This window comes from Notothenia rossii (assembly GCF_949606895.1).
Source record: "Notothenia rossii genome assembly, chromosome: 7".
NCBI classification, from domain to species: domain Eukaryota; kingdom Metazoa; phylum Chordata; class Actinopteri; order Perciformes; family Nototheniidae; genus Notothenia; species Notothenia rossii.
This window is the reverse complement of record NC_136905.1, coordinates 76,303,805-76,322,284: the sequence shown is the minus strand read 5'-3', so window position 1 is coordinate 76,322,284 and position 18,480 is coordinate 76,303,805. Positions and strand designations below refer to the sequence as shown.

The 18,480-nt window shown below is 42.3% G+C and overlaps 1 protein-coding gene across 1 annotated transcript in view; it reads left to right on the top strand.

Moving 5' to 3' along the window:
* brf1a (BRF1 general transcription factor IIIB subunit a) overlaps positions 1–17,677 on the top strand; it is a 117,838-nt gene extending 100,161 nt beyond the window's left edge. The window contains exons 18-19 of the mRNA XM_079692686.1: positions 14,234–14,414; positions 16,267–17,677. Of these exons, the coding sequence (XP_079548812.1) occupies positions 14,234–14,414; positions 16,267–16,298 (213 nt within the window). The 3' untranslated portion in view covers positions 16,299–17,677. The remainder of the gene's footprint in view (positions 1–14,233; positions 14,415–16,266) is intronic.
* Positions 17,678–18,480: the final 803 nt, after the last annotated feature.

Genomic DNA, 18,480 nt, shown 5'->3' with positions numbered 1-18,480 from the left:
TCTTCTCCCACGTTACTCCATCTACTTCCTGCTGTTTCTCTCTCTATTGTCCCTTCCTTCCTCATCATTTTACTTTATGCTTTATTCCCTTGTGTCTCTTCCCGTTAATGCTTCACTCTGCTGCTGTCCTCGTCATTCTCAATCAATCAAAGGGACACATTTTATTGAGATAGCCCAATATCACAAATTGCAATTTGTCTCAGGGGATGTACAGACTGTACAGCATACAACATCACTTTGTCCTTGGCAGACAAGGGAAAACTCCCCAAAAGTAACCCTACAATCAACAGGGGAAAACATTTGTAGAAAGCTTAGAAGGAGCAGGAATGAGACCTAAAGTCAGGAAATAAGTTAGCATTTATGATAGTCTCGAGTTAATGGTTTAGCTCTATGTATTAGGTCAGATGACTTATATAATGTCCGCCAGTGGCTCAGTCAGTAGGGGCTTGGACTGGGAGCTGTAGGGTCGCCGGTTCAAGTCCCCGACCAGACCTAAAAAATGTGGAGTGTGGGCTGCTACTTGGAGAGGTCCCAGTTCACCTCCTGCCCTGCCGTGGTGCCCTTGAGCAAGGCACCGGACACCCCCCTTCCCCCCTCACGGCTCCTACACACGGCGGCGTGCGTTGTCGCTTGCCGGCGGCTGAAACTCGACCAATCACATGAATCTCCCGCCCCAGACACACAAGCACGTGGTTTGATTGGCTAGAGCTTGTACTGGCATATGATTCGATTGGCTGACGCCTCCGTCGAGGCGGCAAAAGTAGAACATTGCTCTACTTTTGCAGAGAGCACCGTGAGAGAAGCTACGCTTTGCTCCCACAATGCAGTTCGGCGAATCGTGACGTCGCCCCATTCAAAGTGAATGGGCAGAAGCGTTGAAGCGGCAACGCACGCCGCCGTGTGTAGGGGCCGTCACTCCCATTGCTTCCCGGGCGCTATACACTAGCTGACTGCCCACTGCTCCTAGTACTAGACTCCTGGTACTAGGATGGGTTAAATGCAGAGGCCAAATGTCACTGTGTGTGCTGTGTGCTCTACATGTGTGACCATTAAAGAGGGTTTCATCCCTCCCAATTCTATCTATCTATAAAGTCTGTGGTTTACACAAGCTTAAGAAATGTGCACATTTGGTTCTCCGACCAAAGAGGAAGTCGGTATACCCACACCCACCTCACTGTTGAATGTCTGAAGCTTCTTTGTGTCTTATAGAGTGTCTAAATGAGAATACTGAATGTCATTGCGCCAAAAGTTAGCAGCCTTTAGCTTAGCGGTGGTGAAGTCAAGTTACCTTGATGCAGTTCCTTTATAGCCTAACGTTAGCTTTTTGCTTCTGGAGATTTCATTGACGCTACAAAAATCATAAAAGTGGAGTTAATATGTGGAGACTATGCTGCTGAGGAACATGTAAAACAATCATAAAAGTGTGTTTGCCACATAACTTTTTTCAAATATATTCAAAAATATTAGGAAAATCCGATTGGCTTTTGTTCAAAGAAAAGATTGCAATGCTAACTTACGGGTCGACCTAAAAGAAATACGTCATTGCTGCACCTCTCTATACAATCCTCCTTTATACATTTCCTCCTCTTCTCCACATTCCTCCCCCCCCCCTCTCTCACCCTTTGTCTGGCCCTCCATCATGTGCTGCTGGCAGCTCTGAATGGAGGGGCTCAGGGCTGGGGGGGGGGGGGGACTCAGGCTCTGTCAACCAGGAAGAAAACATTGCCACGAGGGGCCGGGTCAACAAGGTTTGTTACTTAGCAACCCCCTCAACCCCCTCCCCCTGGGAACTGCAAGCAAACGGCCGTCGCTATTGGCTGAGGCTGCTCCTCGCTCTTATGTAACGCTGCAGCGACGGTGCACACATTTTAAAAGGAGATTGCCAAACTTAAAAAAAAAAAACCCGATTCCCCTCAGCCTCTGCAGTGACCCAGCAATTAGTCTTTACATTTTACAAACAAGCAACGGGAGGAAATAATCACTTCACGAGACGGAGAAAGAGGAACAAGTAGATTTCTGCCAATTGAAAGTGGCCCAGCTGTTCTGCGCTGCCCTCTCTCTTCTTCTTCTCCACTCTGGCACCACATCAAGACTAAAATCTAAGCACAGTGTGAGACATAGGGATTGATGAAGTCCAATGTTTCCTATGTCGTAAGAAATACGAGCAGTCAGAAGATAAAAGACAGTTTGCGTAACTCGGTATAATATCAATATTGTGTTTCATTTTGGATATCGTAATATCATGGAACAGGAAATAGATGCTGGCTGGACTGTTCTTATCTTTACCCACTTAGCCATTATCTCCACATCACTGATGATATCAGCATAGATCATTTTGAAAGGCCCCATCGTCAACCCTACAGTATTGAGGTATTGGATCAGAAATAACGAGAATGAGAAACAAGTTGATTTCTGCCAATTGAAAGTGACCCCAGCTGTTCTGTCCTGCCCTCTCTCTTTTTCTTCTCCCTCGGTCCGCATTTAGACTAAAAACTCAGCACAGTGTGAGACGTGGGGATTTTCAGAGAGGCTTAAAAAATGTGAAAGGGTTGATGAGGTCACGGGAGAGGGGCTTTGAACTGCAGACAGTCGCTCTGGCGTTGCAGCTGTAGTCTGCTTATGCAAGCAATAGTCTTGGCAATTGACGGCTGAGTCTATTTGAAGTCGGGTTCTCAGAGAAGCTGTCAGGCCGGGGCCGGCGGTAAAACCACACGATGTGCAGCGTCTTCAGCTCGCCCTAAAGGAACGCACTGACCCCCTCGTTCACCCTTAAAACCAAAGACGCTGAGGGCCAAAAATATGTGATTGTTCAGCGCTTTCTCTCTTGAAACGGACGACATGTGAATACATTAAGTGAGAGTTACTTGGTTCACAACAGGGTGAGAATTAACGAGCCGAATTACAGATGTTGAAGTATCAGAGGTCTGGCTTTTACACAGGATGACGTCTCTTAAGGAGTCGAGATTCATTTAATGAATATCTTCTTTTAACAACAGGGCAAGAGTGTTTTTCTATAATACAATAAAGGCATTAAGACAAGATATACAAGGATCCACAAATGATGCACATACAGTAAGCTTACATAGAATAGGATTGCTGATATTCTATAGCAGGTCACATCTTGCTTTTGTTGATTGCAGGTTGAGGCAGTAAGTAATTTTTTATTGCCACCCTGTGCTGCATCATAGAAATAGTTTTAATAATGATTGTTCCATCTTGGACGGCACAATTATGTATCTACAGGGTGTCCGCGGGGTCTTAAAAAGGATTAAAAGTTGATAAATCAATTTAGCGAAAATGAAGGCTTAAATTAAAAAGTATTAAACGGCATTTTCCAAGGTATTACATTTTGTAGCTTGTTTCCAATAAGTATATTAATTGTCCAAAGAGGTTGTGTTCTACAGTCTGCCTGAATGTAATCATTGCGTAGGTGTGTAGTGTGATTCTGTGTAGTTTATTTATGGCATCTCGTTGGATTTGACGTCATCTGAACAGGACATCGCACTCTCACTGCTTGATAGCGCGCGAAGGTCCGTTTACGCCGGTTGTTAAGCAACATCGTTATGGGGAAATGCAAGTTTACGTCCAAATGGTTGGAAGATAAGGAGGAAGGACAATCAATACTATATATAGTAAATGTGAGGTAAAGTGTGTCGCCAATGTAACCGGTTAAAACTCGAAGTGGCGATGAGGTCTTAAAATGTTTGGAAAGGGTCTTAAAAAAGGTCTTAAAAGGTTTTCCATTGGACTTCAGGATTCCTGCATATACCCTGATATAGCATCTTCCTACATTAATGCAATTCAAAGTGCTTTGCATAAAAAAACAGGACAGAGACGGGATGTAAAAGAAACAAATGACACATGAACTAAAATAGAATTCAACCGTAGATTAAAATGTTGATACAAATTAATTAATAGTCCCATATCCAACTTAAAGACCCCTCTTTTAACCATCTTAACATTTTCACATTGTGTTTTGATATGCTAAGACATATTAATTAAATAAGTAGTGAAAGCTATATCACACTGTTCAAGCAGTGTGACAAAGACCATCTAAGAAACAAAAGCCATCATATTGCTGAAAGGGGCTTCCCATATCGTTAGCGTCAAGCTACAGCCAAACAAGGCGTATCAGAAGAGAAGAAAATAACATAGTATCCCAGCCAAACTTCCAGATAAAACTATGGTTTTCCGTAGCTATTTTCCAGAGCACTGTCTTGGAAATTATACCCAAGAACAGATTGGTTTTGCCACAGAAACTATATAGAAACCTGATGCTGTTTCACCCCGGGAACACAGTTCCAACATGTTGGCCGAACAGTAAGTCTCAGTCAGAATAATTTGCATATTCATAAATACTCACATATTTATGGGGTAGTTGTGAATAGTTGAATCTACGGAAGAGGATTAGGGCCACATGATTTTTCTTTATGTTCTGACTTTAATCTCAGAATTCTGACTTTTTAAAGTCAGAAATACCCGGCGGTAACTGTAGAGCAGTGGTTCCCAACCTTTTTTTTTACCAAGGCACCACTGAAAATATTTCTCGACCCCAAGGCACCCCAACTTTTTGTAGATTTAAAAGCCACTTCAGAGCTTAAACTAAAAACCATAAATACACCATAAATTGGTTTTCAAATGTGTATTTAATTGAATAGAACATTTTATAGAACAAATAATGTATTCACACATAATAACAAGAACCAGACTAAAAATGTCAACACCATTTCTATGATGAATTCAATATTATAAACAGGCCTACTAAGTAGGCTCTTTTGTTTTGGCTGAAAATAGTAGACCTACCTGTGTAAAAACACGAATACATATCAATACAGTTATTATTTTACATTTGGATTTCAAAAGAGGCAGGCCTATGATCACTTAGATTAAATAGTAACTTAATAGAATTGGAGGGATGAAACAATGCCCTCTGACCTGACTGTGGTCATGTGACTCATCAACCACATCCCAAATATGAAACATTCTGCATTTCGCTATCCAGATAATACTGATTGACTAAATCATAAATCATACATTTATAAGAAAGGCACACAAATTAACATCCAAACATAAACATTTCTCAGACCGTTACACGGTGCTAGTGCGACACTTGTGCCTGCTTTTGTGAGCAGAGTCTCTTGATGCGTGGGGGGATAGTGGACAGCGCAACGCGGAGGTCCTGCTCCACTGACAGCCGGGTCCGGGTCTTGTTTTTGACATATGTGAGTGAGGAAAACGCCAGCTTGCACAAGTAGGAGGTTGAAAACTGTAAAAGCACCTTGATGGCACTCTCTGAGAGGGATGGATACTCGTGTCCCACAAGCAGCCAAAATATATCCAGACGTAATTCCCCATGCTTCAGTTTCAGGGAGCGGTCCATAGATAGCTCTGCCAGTTCATCCTGAGATCTGCTGTTTAAACTTGTGGCTGATATTAATGACAGAGGATTAAACGGATCCCGGAGCCAATCGAAGTCTTCATTCATAGGAGGGAAATATGACTCAAACCTCTCCTCCAGCACTCTCAGGTGAGCAGCTACAACTTGTAGAAAAAAGGCTGTCTTGTGCGCTGGGTCACTGGATGTCAGCGGAAACATTTCAATGTTTTTCTTGGCGACTTTATTTTGCCACAGTCTTAACTTGGATCGGAAACCATTGAGTTCGTCTGTGGCTGTCAGGATATTCTCATTCTTCCCTTGCATTCTGATGTTGAGGTCATTGAGGTGGCTAAAAATATCTGCCAGATATGCAAGCTTAACCCTCCACGATTCATCATCCATGTGTTCTTTGCAACAAGCAAATGCAACAAGTTCGTCGCGGAGCTCGTAGACACGGGACAGCACCTTGCCCCGTGACAGCCAGCGGACCTCCGTGTGCAGTAAAAGGCCATGGTGCTCAGCCCCCATCTCATTGCACAATGTGCTGAACAACCGCGACTTCAGCGGACGGGACTTGATGTAGTTCACTATTTTCACAGCTTGTTCTAATACTGCAGTGAGGTCTGTTGGCATAGCTTTGGCGACAAGGGCTTCTCGGTGTAACATGCAGTGGGTTATCTGTACATCGGGATTTACCTGTCTCACTTTATTTACAAAGCCTTTCACCCTCCCCGTCATTGAAGCAGCCCCGTCGGTGCAAATGCTGTGGCACATCCCCCAGTTTAGACCCTGTTCTGTCAGGTAATCAGCTGTGGTCTTGTAAATTTCCTCTCCGGTTGCATGTGTGTGTAACTCTTTGCAAAAAAAGAAGTTCTCCTCAATGGATTCTCCATCAACATATCTCACGTTGGCAATGAGTTGACAGTGGCCACTTATGTCTGTTGAATCATCAACTTGCAGAGCGAATTTGCCACTTCTCTGTATTTTTTCAGTTAGGACCGTTTCTATGTCTACTGACATGTCATCGATGCGACGTTTGATTGTATTGTTGGATAATGGAATTTTATCGATTTCTTTAGTAGCATCTGGCCCTATCATTACCCTGACAATTTCCTTACATGCCGGTAGAATGAGGTTTTCCGCGATAGTGTGGGCCTTTTTCGCCTTGGCGATTAACTCAGCAACCAAATAGCTGGCCTCTTGTGCTTTGTCAGAGACACGTAGAGACGAAAGCATACGTTGACTCTGCTTCTCATTTTGTGATTTCAGTCTCTGGAAATACTCAATGTCCTTGGAATTATAAGAAGGATGTTTTGTGCTAAAGTGTCTTGCTAGTTTACTTGGCACCATTCCTTCGTTGGATAATTTTTCTCTGCAGATTAGGCATTCTGGCGTCGGGCAGTCAGCATCCCCAGTCCAGGAGAAACCATACCGAAGGTAGCTTTCGCTGTACTTTCTGCTTTTAGACTTCTTTTGCACTGCTGTTCCATCATGTTCTGTCATCCCTGCCTGTGTTGGTGAGGGCTGGGGTGCTTCTTTATTTATTGTCACTACGTTACGATCCATCTTGAAATTATTTGGCGCGAGGATAAAAAGCTGCTCTGCACACCGTAAACAATGACGGCTGACGTAAATCATGAGAATTTAAGCTGTTATATAAATAAAGTGTATATGAAGTGAAGTTTATTAAGTGAGAAACAAATGTGGAACATAAAAATAGGTTTTTTTGTGGCACACTTGGAAAGTGCTCGCGGCACACCGGTTGGGAACCACTGCTGTAGAGAACGGGCTTCAGTGAGAGACTTACTGTACACATTGCAGTAGGCAACAATGGAGAACGTGAGTGAATTTCTGCGCGCCAGAGGGGTCCAAGAGGAAACTGGTTACTTTGCAGCCCGGACATTTCCCCCAAAACACATTTGAAGCGATCGCAACACAGAAGTACCTCTCAAATCCGATCATTTTTAAGATCTTCTAAATCATATTTAAGACATTTCTTATTTTTCTGATCATATTTAAGACTTTTTAAGGCCTCAAAGGTGGGGTATGTAATTTATTTCAGAAACACTTTTTGTTATATTCCATGGAATGCTCCTAACATCCCAATGGCAATGAATATATTAAATGCTTTGACAATAAGTACATCGGCTAAAATGATTGGATGGCCTACCTGCCTGTCAGCCTTCCATCTGTGCACAAACTTATCTCGTGCCCTCATTGGTCACATGCGTGTGCGCGTTGGTGTGTGTTGGAGGAGGGGCTCTGTAAGGAAGTGGCAGATTTTTTCCAGTTGTGCATTTTCTAGCGCACTCGAGCTGGTTTCTCCAAAATTACCTACCCCACCTTCATATTCTGATTGTGAGACTGACCTTTGAGCGGCCCGACCAAGCAAGGAGGCAGAGGCAGAGAATTCAAATATAACCCGGTGTGGGCATTTATTCATGGTACAGGATACACAGCCTCAATATTGCTGCCCAGGTGAACACAGTCACCAGCCACAAAGATCTCACCCACACTACCGCTCCTAACAAGATACAGCACCTAAACACACACAGACTAACAAGACACAGGTGGGGGGGGGGGGAGCAAACACAGGGCACCAGGTTGGGTAATCAGCATGAGGGAACACAGAGACGACCGGAAACAACAGACAAGATGGGGGTGAACACTTATACAATTAATGCCATTTAATAAATAGCTCTAGTAACGGCGTCTCGTCGTTACACTGATTATCAAATTTAAGAATTGTTAAGACCCCGCGGGAACCCTGTTTTAAGACCAGAGTAGTTACACTCTGTAACGTTAACGTTAGAGACTGACATGGTACGCAGCAACACATACTAGATAACATTACCAACATGGTCCTGCTGTTTTAATCCCCTTCAGACATTACAGCAGGATTCATATTCATATGCTGATCATTCTGTGATTATGGATTAAAAGGACAATGGCCCAAACCCCTGCGGTAACACTGCTACAGTACCGAGAGGGGTTATACTGGGCGAATTTTGGATATATATAATTAGCAACTGCCTCCTTGCATTGTACTTTGACAACTGACCTCTAAACTGTTACAGGCAAAACTATTTGAAGTGATAACGGCAAAAAAAAATAAGGTTGGGCGATATGTTTTTCCCCGCCAGGCAGGTGAGCGGTAGCTGTCAGGCTCTGAGCTAGCTGCTAGCTGCCTGGTTAAACACACTTAATTAAATCTCTACAGAAACATGAAAACCACCAGGCTGTTGCTTTTGGTTAGTCGTCACTGTTCCAACAAGCACAAACTTGCGTGTCAACGAACTAAACCATTATTTACTGAATTAGATGGGGGGGGGGAAGGGGGAGAGCATATCAACTAATGCACTTGCTGCTAGCTCATCATTGTCTGCATTTCACATTCTTATGGTTTCCTCTTGGACCCCTCTGGCGCGCAGACATTCTCTCACATCCTCCATTGTTGCCTACTGCAATGTGTAAGTCTCTCACTGAAGCACATTCTCAATTTTCTTTCAAATCCTCAAAAAGAAAAGTCATGTGGGCTCTTCCATATGAATCCAAGAGAAATGTATCAGATGTTTTTCAATATTAATTAAAAAAATATGGGTCTCTTGTTTTAATCATGCCACGTGAGGTGCTTGTTTACTGCTATGTAGCGTGCTCCCATCATCCCTTGTTGTTTTTGTATTAAGGCAGTAAATGCTGTATTATTACCACTCTGCTCTGCATTGTAGAAATAATTATAATGCTGATTAATCCAATGTGGCCAATGATGATGCTCATTATGCCCAGAACCTCCCAACTGCTGGACAAATGTGCTGCTTCTGATTCATATTCGGAAAATTCCTCATGATGTTCAACAGGGATGTGATTAACAAAGCTTAACTTACCGTTTTCTGTTATTTATACTTCCTGTTTGTCATGCCATGCTTCAATGCTCTCAGTTAAGGTTTCTCTGCCAGTTGTTGCATGCATGCGTGACTACAGGCGATCCGATGTCAACATCCTCACACCGTAAAACCCTGGGTTTCCTCATGTTTCCTGTTGTTGGTTGGGTTTTTTTTTTTCTCACTCCTAACGAGCAGTTTCCTCATTAAAGCACCGAGACCCTCAGCCTATAACACTTCAGTTTGACTCATTGCTCTACAGGCAACTCAATGTTTGAAGTGTTACATTATCTCTGTGTAAATGGAATCATGTCAGCAACACAAACACATCTTTATCTCCTCTCACAGACCGTTCCTCCTGACCCGTTTAACGGCTCTCCCCTCCTAATTAGTCTGGAGCAGCGCGTTTATGCTGTTATGATTTCTTTTTTAATTATTTGTCTTAATGTTCTTGCATTGTTGCCTGTGTTTACTTGTAGTTAATGAGGCGTCCAGCTCCTCAGATGAGGAAACTGGTGATGTTAAAGTCAGCAGGGATCTACTTAGGGCGAAGGTAAAGGAAAGGAAATCACTGGGATGTGTTATGGTTGTAATGTGGGAGAAAAGACTCCCCCTGGAGGGGACACAGGGATTTGAGCCTTTGCAGACCATTTACATGCAGAAATAAAATATAGGTAACACACAACAGGAAAGAGACAACCCCAAGAAGCATAATAGAGCCTCTTTAAAATCAAAAAGCATAAGAATAGTAGAGAAATGGAAAGGGACAAGGGAGAGTTTGAGCCAAAACGAAAATCAATGTGCAGAGGAACAAAGGAAGGAGAGAAGGACAAAGAGAGGAAAGATGTGGGTAGAATACGAGAGCAAGCATGACATAAAGGAAAGGAAGGAGGCACATTGGAAGGAGAGATGGCAGAGGAAGATCCCCAGCAGGGATTTCAACAGGCTGTTCCTGAGGAGAACAGAAATATCTGTGCATCACGCTGTGGACCCTCCACCTGCTGCTCCTCCAGCTTTATAATTAGCCCCGGTTGGAGGGAAAGCGATAACATGCAGGTTTCCTTTTAGGCCACAGGAAAAACTGAAGATGATGGGTGTGCTCTGCAAAAATGTAGATTTGTTTCATTTCAAAGTCGAATAAAAGTCTGGTTTTGGATTTATTTTATTAGTTTCTCTAGCTTAAGGCAGGTGTGGTGTGGTGTGGAGTGTGTCAGCCTTCTGATATCTGTACAGTTTATCACTCAGCAACATAAACACAGCTCAGATTGAAGTGGTTCTTCATGAGTCGATCCGAGGGGAAATCTTCTTTGCTGAAGCAGTTCTAAAAACAGATTGTACTGAAGACGACATAAAGAACAATGAGTGGGAATAGATATTGTTATAAAGGAGTGTTTCTCAAAGTGGGATGCTAATTTGAAAAATTATTGATTTTCGAATATAATATGATACAGTACAATTACGTCTGGGTCTCTGTGTTTCATTCAAGCTTGTGTGTGTGTGTGTGTGTGTGTGTGTGTGTGTGTGTGTGTGTGTGTGTGTGTGTGTGTGTGTGTGTGTGTGTGTGTGTGTGTGTGTGTGTGTGTGTGTGTAGCCATTTTGTGTGTGTGTGTGTGTGTGTGTGTAGCCATTTTGTGTGTGTGTAGCCATTTTGTGTGCGTGCGCGAGCAAGAGAAAAGTTTAAAAGGGTGATTTGTAAAATATCCATAAAGAAAAAGTAAATCTGTTTACAGATCTGTTTCAAATGGGTGTTGAGAGATAGATCTCTTCATGTTGCTCTCAAAGTTCACCAAATTGATGCTTTTAACTTAAATATTTAAAAAATAAATCTTCCCGGGGGAGCTTGCCCCCGGACCCCCCTATCTGAGGTCCACACACCACCTACAAAAATAGCACTTTGCCCCTGCTTACACCTATATGCCGTGAGCTGATTATCGAGCCTTCATTGTAACGGTCACACTGTGTGTTTGCGTGGGGAGTGTTGCAGTAGAACATTCCACAGTAGCACCCGGTACAGTAATGGGAAACCCTAAATGTGTGAGCACCCTCGTGAAACGTCAAGCTACCCCACAGCACCCCCAAAATAAATCTCTGGTGCCGCCACTGAGCCTGCTACCCTGTTTTGAAGAAATGTGTAGTGCAAAACAGGCTCATTTCAGCCACTGTGATAAGACACACTTTTTTGCCAAATATCAGCATTTTTTTGCAGAGATTGCAAAGCGGCAAAGTATTATAACTTATTGTTCTAGAAAAGGGATTGCACAATTGTATTATGTATTTATTTTTGTTTTGACCACACAGACTGATGGAGCATTGTTTTAGTATCACAGTTCTTTATTTTTTGAAAGGAATGCTCACGTTCATATTGATGTATTTTAATAAATGTTAACTTAGACCATTACGTGACTATTTGTGTCGGGGGGGGCCTGACAGAAAAAGTTTGAGAACCACTGCTATAAAGGAAGGTCACAGAGAAGCTGGGGCCATATTTTGCAAAAAAGTTTGTTATATTAAAGGTGCAACGTGAGGACAAATGCAATCAATGCCTCCCTTAAAAGAATGTACTTTTTAGGTGGAAAATGTGCTAGAAATATGAAATGGAAAATCCAGACTCCGTTTAACTCTTGACATTTCAGTTACAGTGGGGCAAAAAAGTATTTAGTCAGCCACCAATTGTGCAAGTTCTCCCACTTAAAAAGATGAGAGGCCTGTAATTTTCATCCTAGGTATACCTCAACTGTGAGAAACAAAAATCACATTGTCTGATTTTTAAAGACTTTATTTGCAAATTATGGTGGAAAATAAGTATTTGGTCAATAACAAAAGTTCATCTCAATACTTTGTTATATACCCTTTGTTGGCAGTGACAGAGGTCAAACGTTTTCTGTAAGTCTTCACAAGGTTTTCACACGCTGTTGCTGGTATTTTGGCCCATTCCTCCATGCAGATCTCCTCTAGAGCATTGATCTTTTGGGGCTGTCGCTGGGCAACACGGACTTTCAACTCCCTCCAAAGATTTTCTATGGGGTTGAGATCTGGAGACTGGCTAGGCCACTCCAGGACCTTGAAATGCTTCTTACGAAGCCACTCCTTCGTTGCCCGGGCGGTGTGTTTGGGATCATTGTCACGCTGAAAGACCCAGCCACGTTTCATCTTCAATGCCCTTGCTGATGGAAGGAGGTTGTCACTCAAAATCTCACGATACATGGCCCCACTCATTCTTTCCTTTACACGGATCAGTCATCCTGGTCCCTTTGCAGAAAAACAGCCCCAAAGCATGATGTTTCCACCCCCATGTTTCACAGTAGGTATGGTGTTCTTTGGATGCAACTCAGCATTCTTTCTCCTCCAAACACGTCTAGTTGAGTTTTTACCAAAAAGTTCTATTTTGGTTTCATCTGACCATATGACATTCTCCCAATCCTCTTCTGGATCATCTAAATGCTCTCTAGCAAACTTCAGACGGGCCTGGACATGTACTGGCTTAAGCAGGGGGGACACGTCTGGCACGTCTGGCACTGCAGGATTTGAGTCCCTGGCGGCGTAGTGTGTTACTGATGGTAGCCTTTGTTACTTTGGTCCCAGCTCTCTGCAGGTCATTGACTAGGTCCCCCCGTGTGGTTCTGGGATTTTTGCTCACCGTTCTTGTGATCATTTTGACCCCACGGGGTGAGATCTTGCGTGGAGCCCCAGATCGAGGGAGATTATCAGTGGTCTTGTATGTCTTCCATTTTCTAATAATTGCTCCCACAGTTGATTTCTTCTCACCAAGCTGCTTACCTATTGCAGATTCAGTCTTCCCAGCCTGGTGCAGGTCTACAATTTTGTTTCTGGTGTCCTTTGACAGCTCTTTGGTCTTGGCCATAGTGGAGTTTGGAGTGTGACTGTTTGAGGTTGTGGACAGGTGTCTTTTATACTGATAACGAGTTCAAACAGGTGCCATTAATACAGTTAACAAGTGCAGGACAGAGGAGGCTCTTAAAGAAGAAGTTACAGGTCTGTGAGAGCCAGAAATCTTGTTTGTTTGTTATTGACCAAATACTTATTTTCCACCATAATTTGCAAATAAATTCTTTAAAAATCAGACAATGTGATTTTCTGGATTTTTTTTTTCTTCTCATTCTGTCTCTCATAGTTGAGTTCTACCTAGGATGAAAATTACAGGCCTCTCTCATCTTTTTAAGTGGGAGAACTTGCACAATTGGTGGCTGACTAAATACTTTTTTGCCCCACTGTATCATCGTTTCCACGGCTGGAAAATGTCCCCTCTCTCTCCTCTCCTGACTTTTTATCATACCAGCTGTTTATTTTCTCTGCTAACATTTCATCCTGTTCCCATGGGGCTTGTTTTCTGATCAGAAAGCGGCCACATTTGTGCCTCCCAGCATGCAACTGGAAACGCTCCTCCTGATCATACACTCATTTTTTCCCAAAGGGGGCAAAGTCGTAATATTCATGCATGAACATTAGACAGCTCCACTAACACAATGTGAACGGGGTGAAATGCAAAAAAGGGCACTCTAATTACATTTTCGCCCCCACGCTCACACTCAACCCCTTCATTTTTTATTTCCTATCTTCTTTATAACCTCTGAAGGGTACTTACCCCCTGAGGCTGGTTCATTCTGACCCTTTTGTAGCATATCATTACTGTTGACTATGCACATTTTTTAAGAAGATAATAATAAAATGTAAGATTGGAAAGGTTGTGGTCACGCTCTGATGCTGTTGTTAGTCACATGGGGAGGATGCTGCAGGAGATGAAATGTTTCCTCGTGCCCTCCACCTGCCCTGCAGCTCTCACCCTCACCACTACACCGCTGTTTATTATTTTTCATCATTTTAAAGGAAGTGGGGCATGTGAGAGCAGATCCAGCCGAGATTTCCCCGGAGGAAAGTCGTGTATCACGCAGAGGAAAATATTAAAAATACTCAACGCCCGCCCGCTCACAAAAAACAATATTTCCTGTTTGTGCAGATCGGCAACTCCAACCCCCTGCCGGTGCCCGTGGGAAACCCCGCCGGCGGAAGAGCAGTGTTGGTGGAGAGCGGGCCGGTGGTGTACGATGATGCTGCTGCCGCTGCTGCTGCTGCTGAGGAGGAGGAGGAGGATGAAGAGGAGGCGTGTGTCAGCGCCTTCGATCTGCTGGGCAGCAACGGTCAGTTTACACACGCACACACACACACACACACACACACACACACACACACACACATACACTTACTCATCTTCTCCTACTTACTCTCTTGAAGCAGTCTTTTAAGAAATTGACATTGTTACAGCATAAGTGAAGACGGAGACAACAAAGGAAACATGATTAGACACAAATTATACACTTATTACAAAATAATTTCAATTTACAAGATACGTTCTTATAGATAATTGCAGATGATTAATGATCTATTCATGGTCTCTTGATTAATTTCTACTTCTGTCAATTCACAATTCTATGTAGTGTTTAGTTTATTTGCCTTGAAACTAGACCGAAGAATGTACCCAACAGTTAAGGAGTAATATACATTTTGACTTTAGAGTCTTTTATTCAAATAAATTCTTCACCTACTGAGATTGTTTCATTATTTTCCCATTTGAATCTCGTTGACACTCGCCGTGGCAGACTGCTCTGTCACCTCTCAGTCCGACTCAGTGTCTGGACTGTGGAATAGTTTGAATGACTTTAGTTTAATGAATCTTCCTCTGAGGGTCACGGCTCTGTTTGGCTCAGGCTCCTGGCAGGTTTTAATGAGACCTCGGTAAGATTGAATTTCTTCTGCTTTACGTTTCTGGCTGTTAAATGTAAGGTCCCTGACTCCGCCGCAATAAAAAAGTCCTGAGCTGCTTAATTGATTCCCGTAGGGAAGCTCTTTGTTTGTACTCCTGCCCACCTCCACGGGGGGGTCAGAGGTCAGGGTCGCGCTCAGAGCTGCACCTCTGGAGCCAGCAGAGACTGAGGACAGTTAAACCACATGATGGATTACTCCGCCTGCAGAGACCCAGGCTACACCTCTCACATTGTGCTAGTAGAAGTCACACAACAAGTGCAGAATGTCTTTGTGGACTTTACTTAAAGTGGTCTTATTATGCATTATTCTCCCACAAACCCCCTGCATGAATCCCCTCCTTTGTTTACTTCTGGAACACGGTGATATCACTATATTACACTCGCGCTTATATTGGATAGTGCTCCAACACATTGTACTTGATAGGCTAAAGGGCGGGACATCTCTAAGCGGTTGACCAATCACAACAGAGAGAGCCAGATGAGCAATCAGAGCAGACTGGGCTCTGGTTTCAGACAGAGGGTGTTTCTCAATGTCGAGTAAAGCTGCTCAAGAGCCAATATTTCAAGCATACTAAGTCATCGAGTGCCGCCGAAGGACTGTTCCAATCTCCAACTTAATTGGAATTCTACCGAGCCCGGCGTACTTCGTTTGGAGACATTTCGAGGCTGCACTTGTGTAGACTCCGCGGTCTTAAAATCCCCACGATGCTTTGCGCACGGACCAATTTCCCCAAATCTGTGGCGGAAAATGTAAGGCGGGGCTTCTCATAGGACGTACACCTGCACACTTGCTCGTCTGTTCCACTCTTTGTTTTCCGAATGCCAGGAAGTATTCTTGCCTCGCTTCTGAAGCAAGTGACTCGGAAGACATGTGCTACCAAGCAAGCAAGAAACACCCAGAGTAAAGCCTGTTTTGAACATTAAATCATGTAAACATGACACAGCAGAGGCACACAATACCAGTTAGAAAAAATAAGTAGAGTCAAATATAACAAAATACAAAAAAATGAAATATTGGTATATAAAGTTGAGAGCTGTGAAGATATTAAAAGAGGTAGCTTGGGACACAAATGTGCAAAATATATAGTTATGTTCGTGGTTCACATTTTTAAAATGATTTCTTCAGATAATGAACATTAAAGTAATGCATAATGTTAATGAAGGGGGGGGGAGAGTCAGTGTCATCATATATATAATAGTTAACCATGTTTTCTCTCTCACTTTACAGAATACGGCAGTGATGGAGATTACGATGATTGATGCTGGCGGAGGTCTTCCCTGGGTTTTACTCCACTGAACGTACAGACAATTCAGTTGTATCAAATGTTTACTACAGGGACACAAAGTGGTTGCATCTACAGAGAGGAGCTGTGTGGCCGGGAGGAATGAGAATCAGGAGTAAATGGTACGTGTGCTCATGAAATCAAAAGCTGGGGAAAATCCCACTACACAGTGCATGGATGCTGACTAAGATGGTAAAGTGGAAATTGAGGGATACAAGTATATTCATTATTCTGGGTCGCAGGCTGCCTGTTATGGTAGTTCTACTAAATCAAATGGTGGAAATATTCCACGTTTGTTGAGTCGCAGGACATTCAGGGTAAAGCTTGGATACTGGATTCCATCAAATTGTTGTTTTAACAGCATTTAAATGGCTATAATTAAATGTAGTGAAGATATACTTGACACTGAATTGTAGTCATTTAAACAATAGTTATGTAGTGAAGACGTCTGAGACAACATCACTATAAACTGAATTAAGCCTGGTATTAAACTCGATGTCTTTTGTCCTGCTAAATATCAGAACAGTGTGTGTATGAGGCACTCATTCAGGATGATTTCTGTATCTGAACAACGGTGTGTCCTCGGGTTTAAAACTTTTCCACTTTGGTTGGTTGAGGTCAAATGTAGCAAAAACAAAATGTGGAAATGATAAAAACATGTTATCCTCAAAGTCGCACTTTGAATTCATGACACTTGAATACTTCCTTATTAACTTATTCCGTCTCAACGCTAATAACCTATATCGTCTCTCAGCAATGACTTAAAAACATCTGATCAGGTAGCATGAGATCAATATTAATGCCTTAGCTAGTATTACAAAGATGTTGCCTTGAAACAATTTAAGCAATCCCAGGTTATGTGCCAATCTTTCCTGAGTGTTATCAAAACCCAATATAATGATATTTACATTTCAGATCATTTAGTTTTAGGAATTTCATGGTTTGGTTATTTTTAAAGTTGGAAGTCATTTCGTTTTGGGCTTTCCTTAATTGTTTTTTGAATATGTTGAATTCTCTACGATAAATTACGAGATTGTGTCATTTGATTTATGTTAAATATTTTTTACAGTTTCCTGCCATAGAAGCGTTTGGAGCCAGGATGTTAATGCTTTCTCTGCTATATTATATTTTCCAAATAAGTGAGGGATCCCAATAAGAGAATAGATCTATTTCTTATTTTAGATGTTATGATTTTTGTGTTGGAAAATGATAGCTGATCGGTGATATAGACTGTGGCCTTTTCACTTTGTTCACACAACAGTATTTAATGAGGTGTCTCCGTTACCTCGACTGCCTCTGTGTTGCTACTACAAATCATTGTGTTACATCTGCTGCTACAGTAAAGAATTCACTACATTGAAAGAAATGGTTTATTGTTCAGTTTTTGTCAAGAAAACATTTGTAATCTTCTTTCTATGACATGATGTATGAATGTCCAATTCTAACGTTTCCCTTGCTGTTTTCATGACGGTGAACTAGTAGCCTAGCTAGGTAGCGCTCCTCGCCTCACCCTCTAACGCTAAAATGTTCAGTTTTCCAAAACTACCCCGTCTATAAACATGTCTTCTCTTAAAAAACATAAATCCTCACTTTCAAAAGCTGTTGATGCTTTTTAAAATGTCCTGACTTTTTTTCTCTTTTAGATTTATAGAGGTGCAAACTATTCAAAATGGCCTCATACCCCATCGCTAGGAGACCAGTTTGCTAGCCAGCTAATTAGCCTCCATATGATTTATTTAACAACTACTATCACATTGTAGGAAATAACATTGTCCTGAAACTAGTCCCCTAACACTCTGAACATTAAAATATAACACAATAGGAATACAGACACAAGGTTTATTGAAGTTAAAGTGTGATATTGTTGTTAAACACTAAAAGAGACTGAATACAAGTGTCTGAAGAATGACAGAATCTTAGAGTTTATACTCTCTGTCAGAATATAAACATTCTCTGGACATTTGAATCTTATGTCACAAGCTTACATCCTTCACTTAGTTTTCCACATTTTTAAACTGTATCATTCTTTGGCCGGTGTTACGGCTGTATGTATACCCTGTTTCTTTTTCCCTTTGGTTCCTCTACCCAGGTGTGCTGCATTGCTGTAACGAGGTGTACCTGGAGAAGGAAGTGCTTAAAAGCTCCATTGCAGCAGCAGA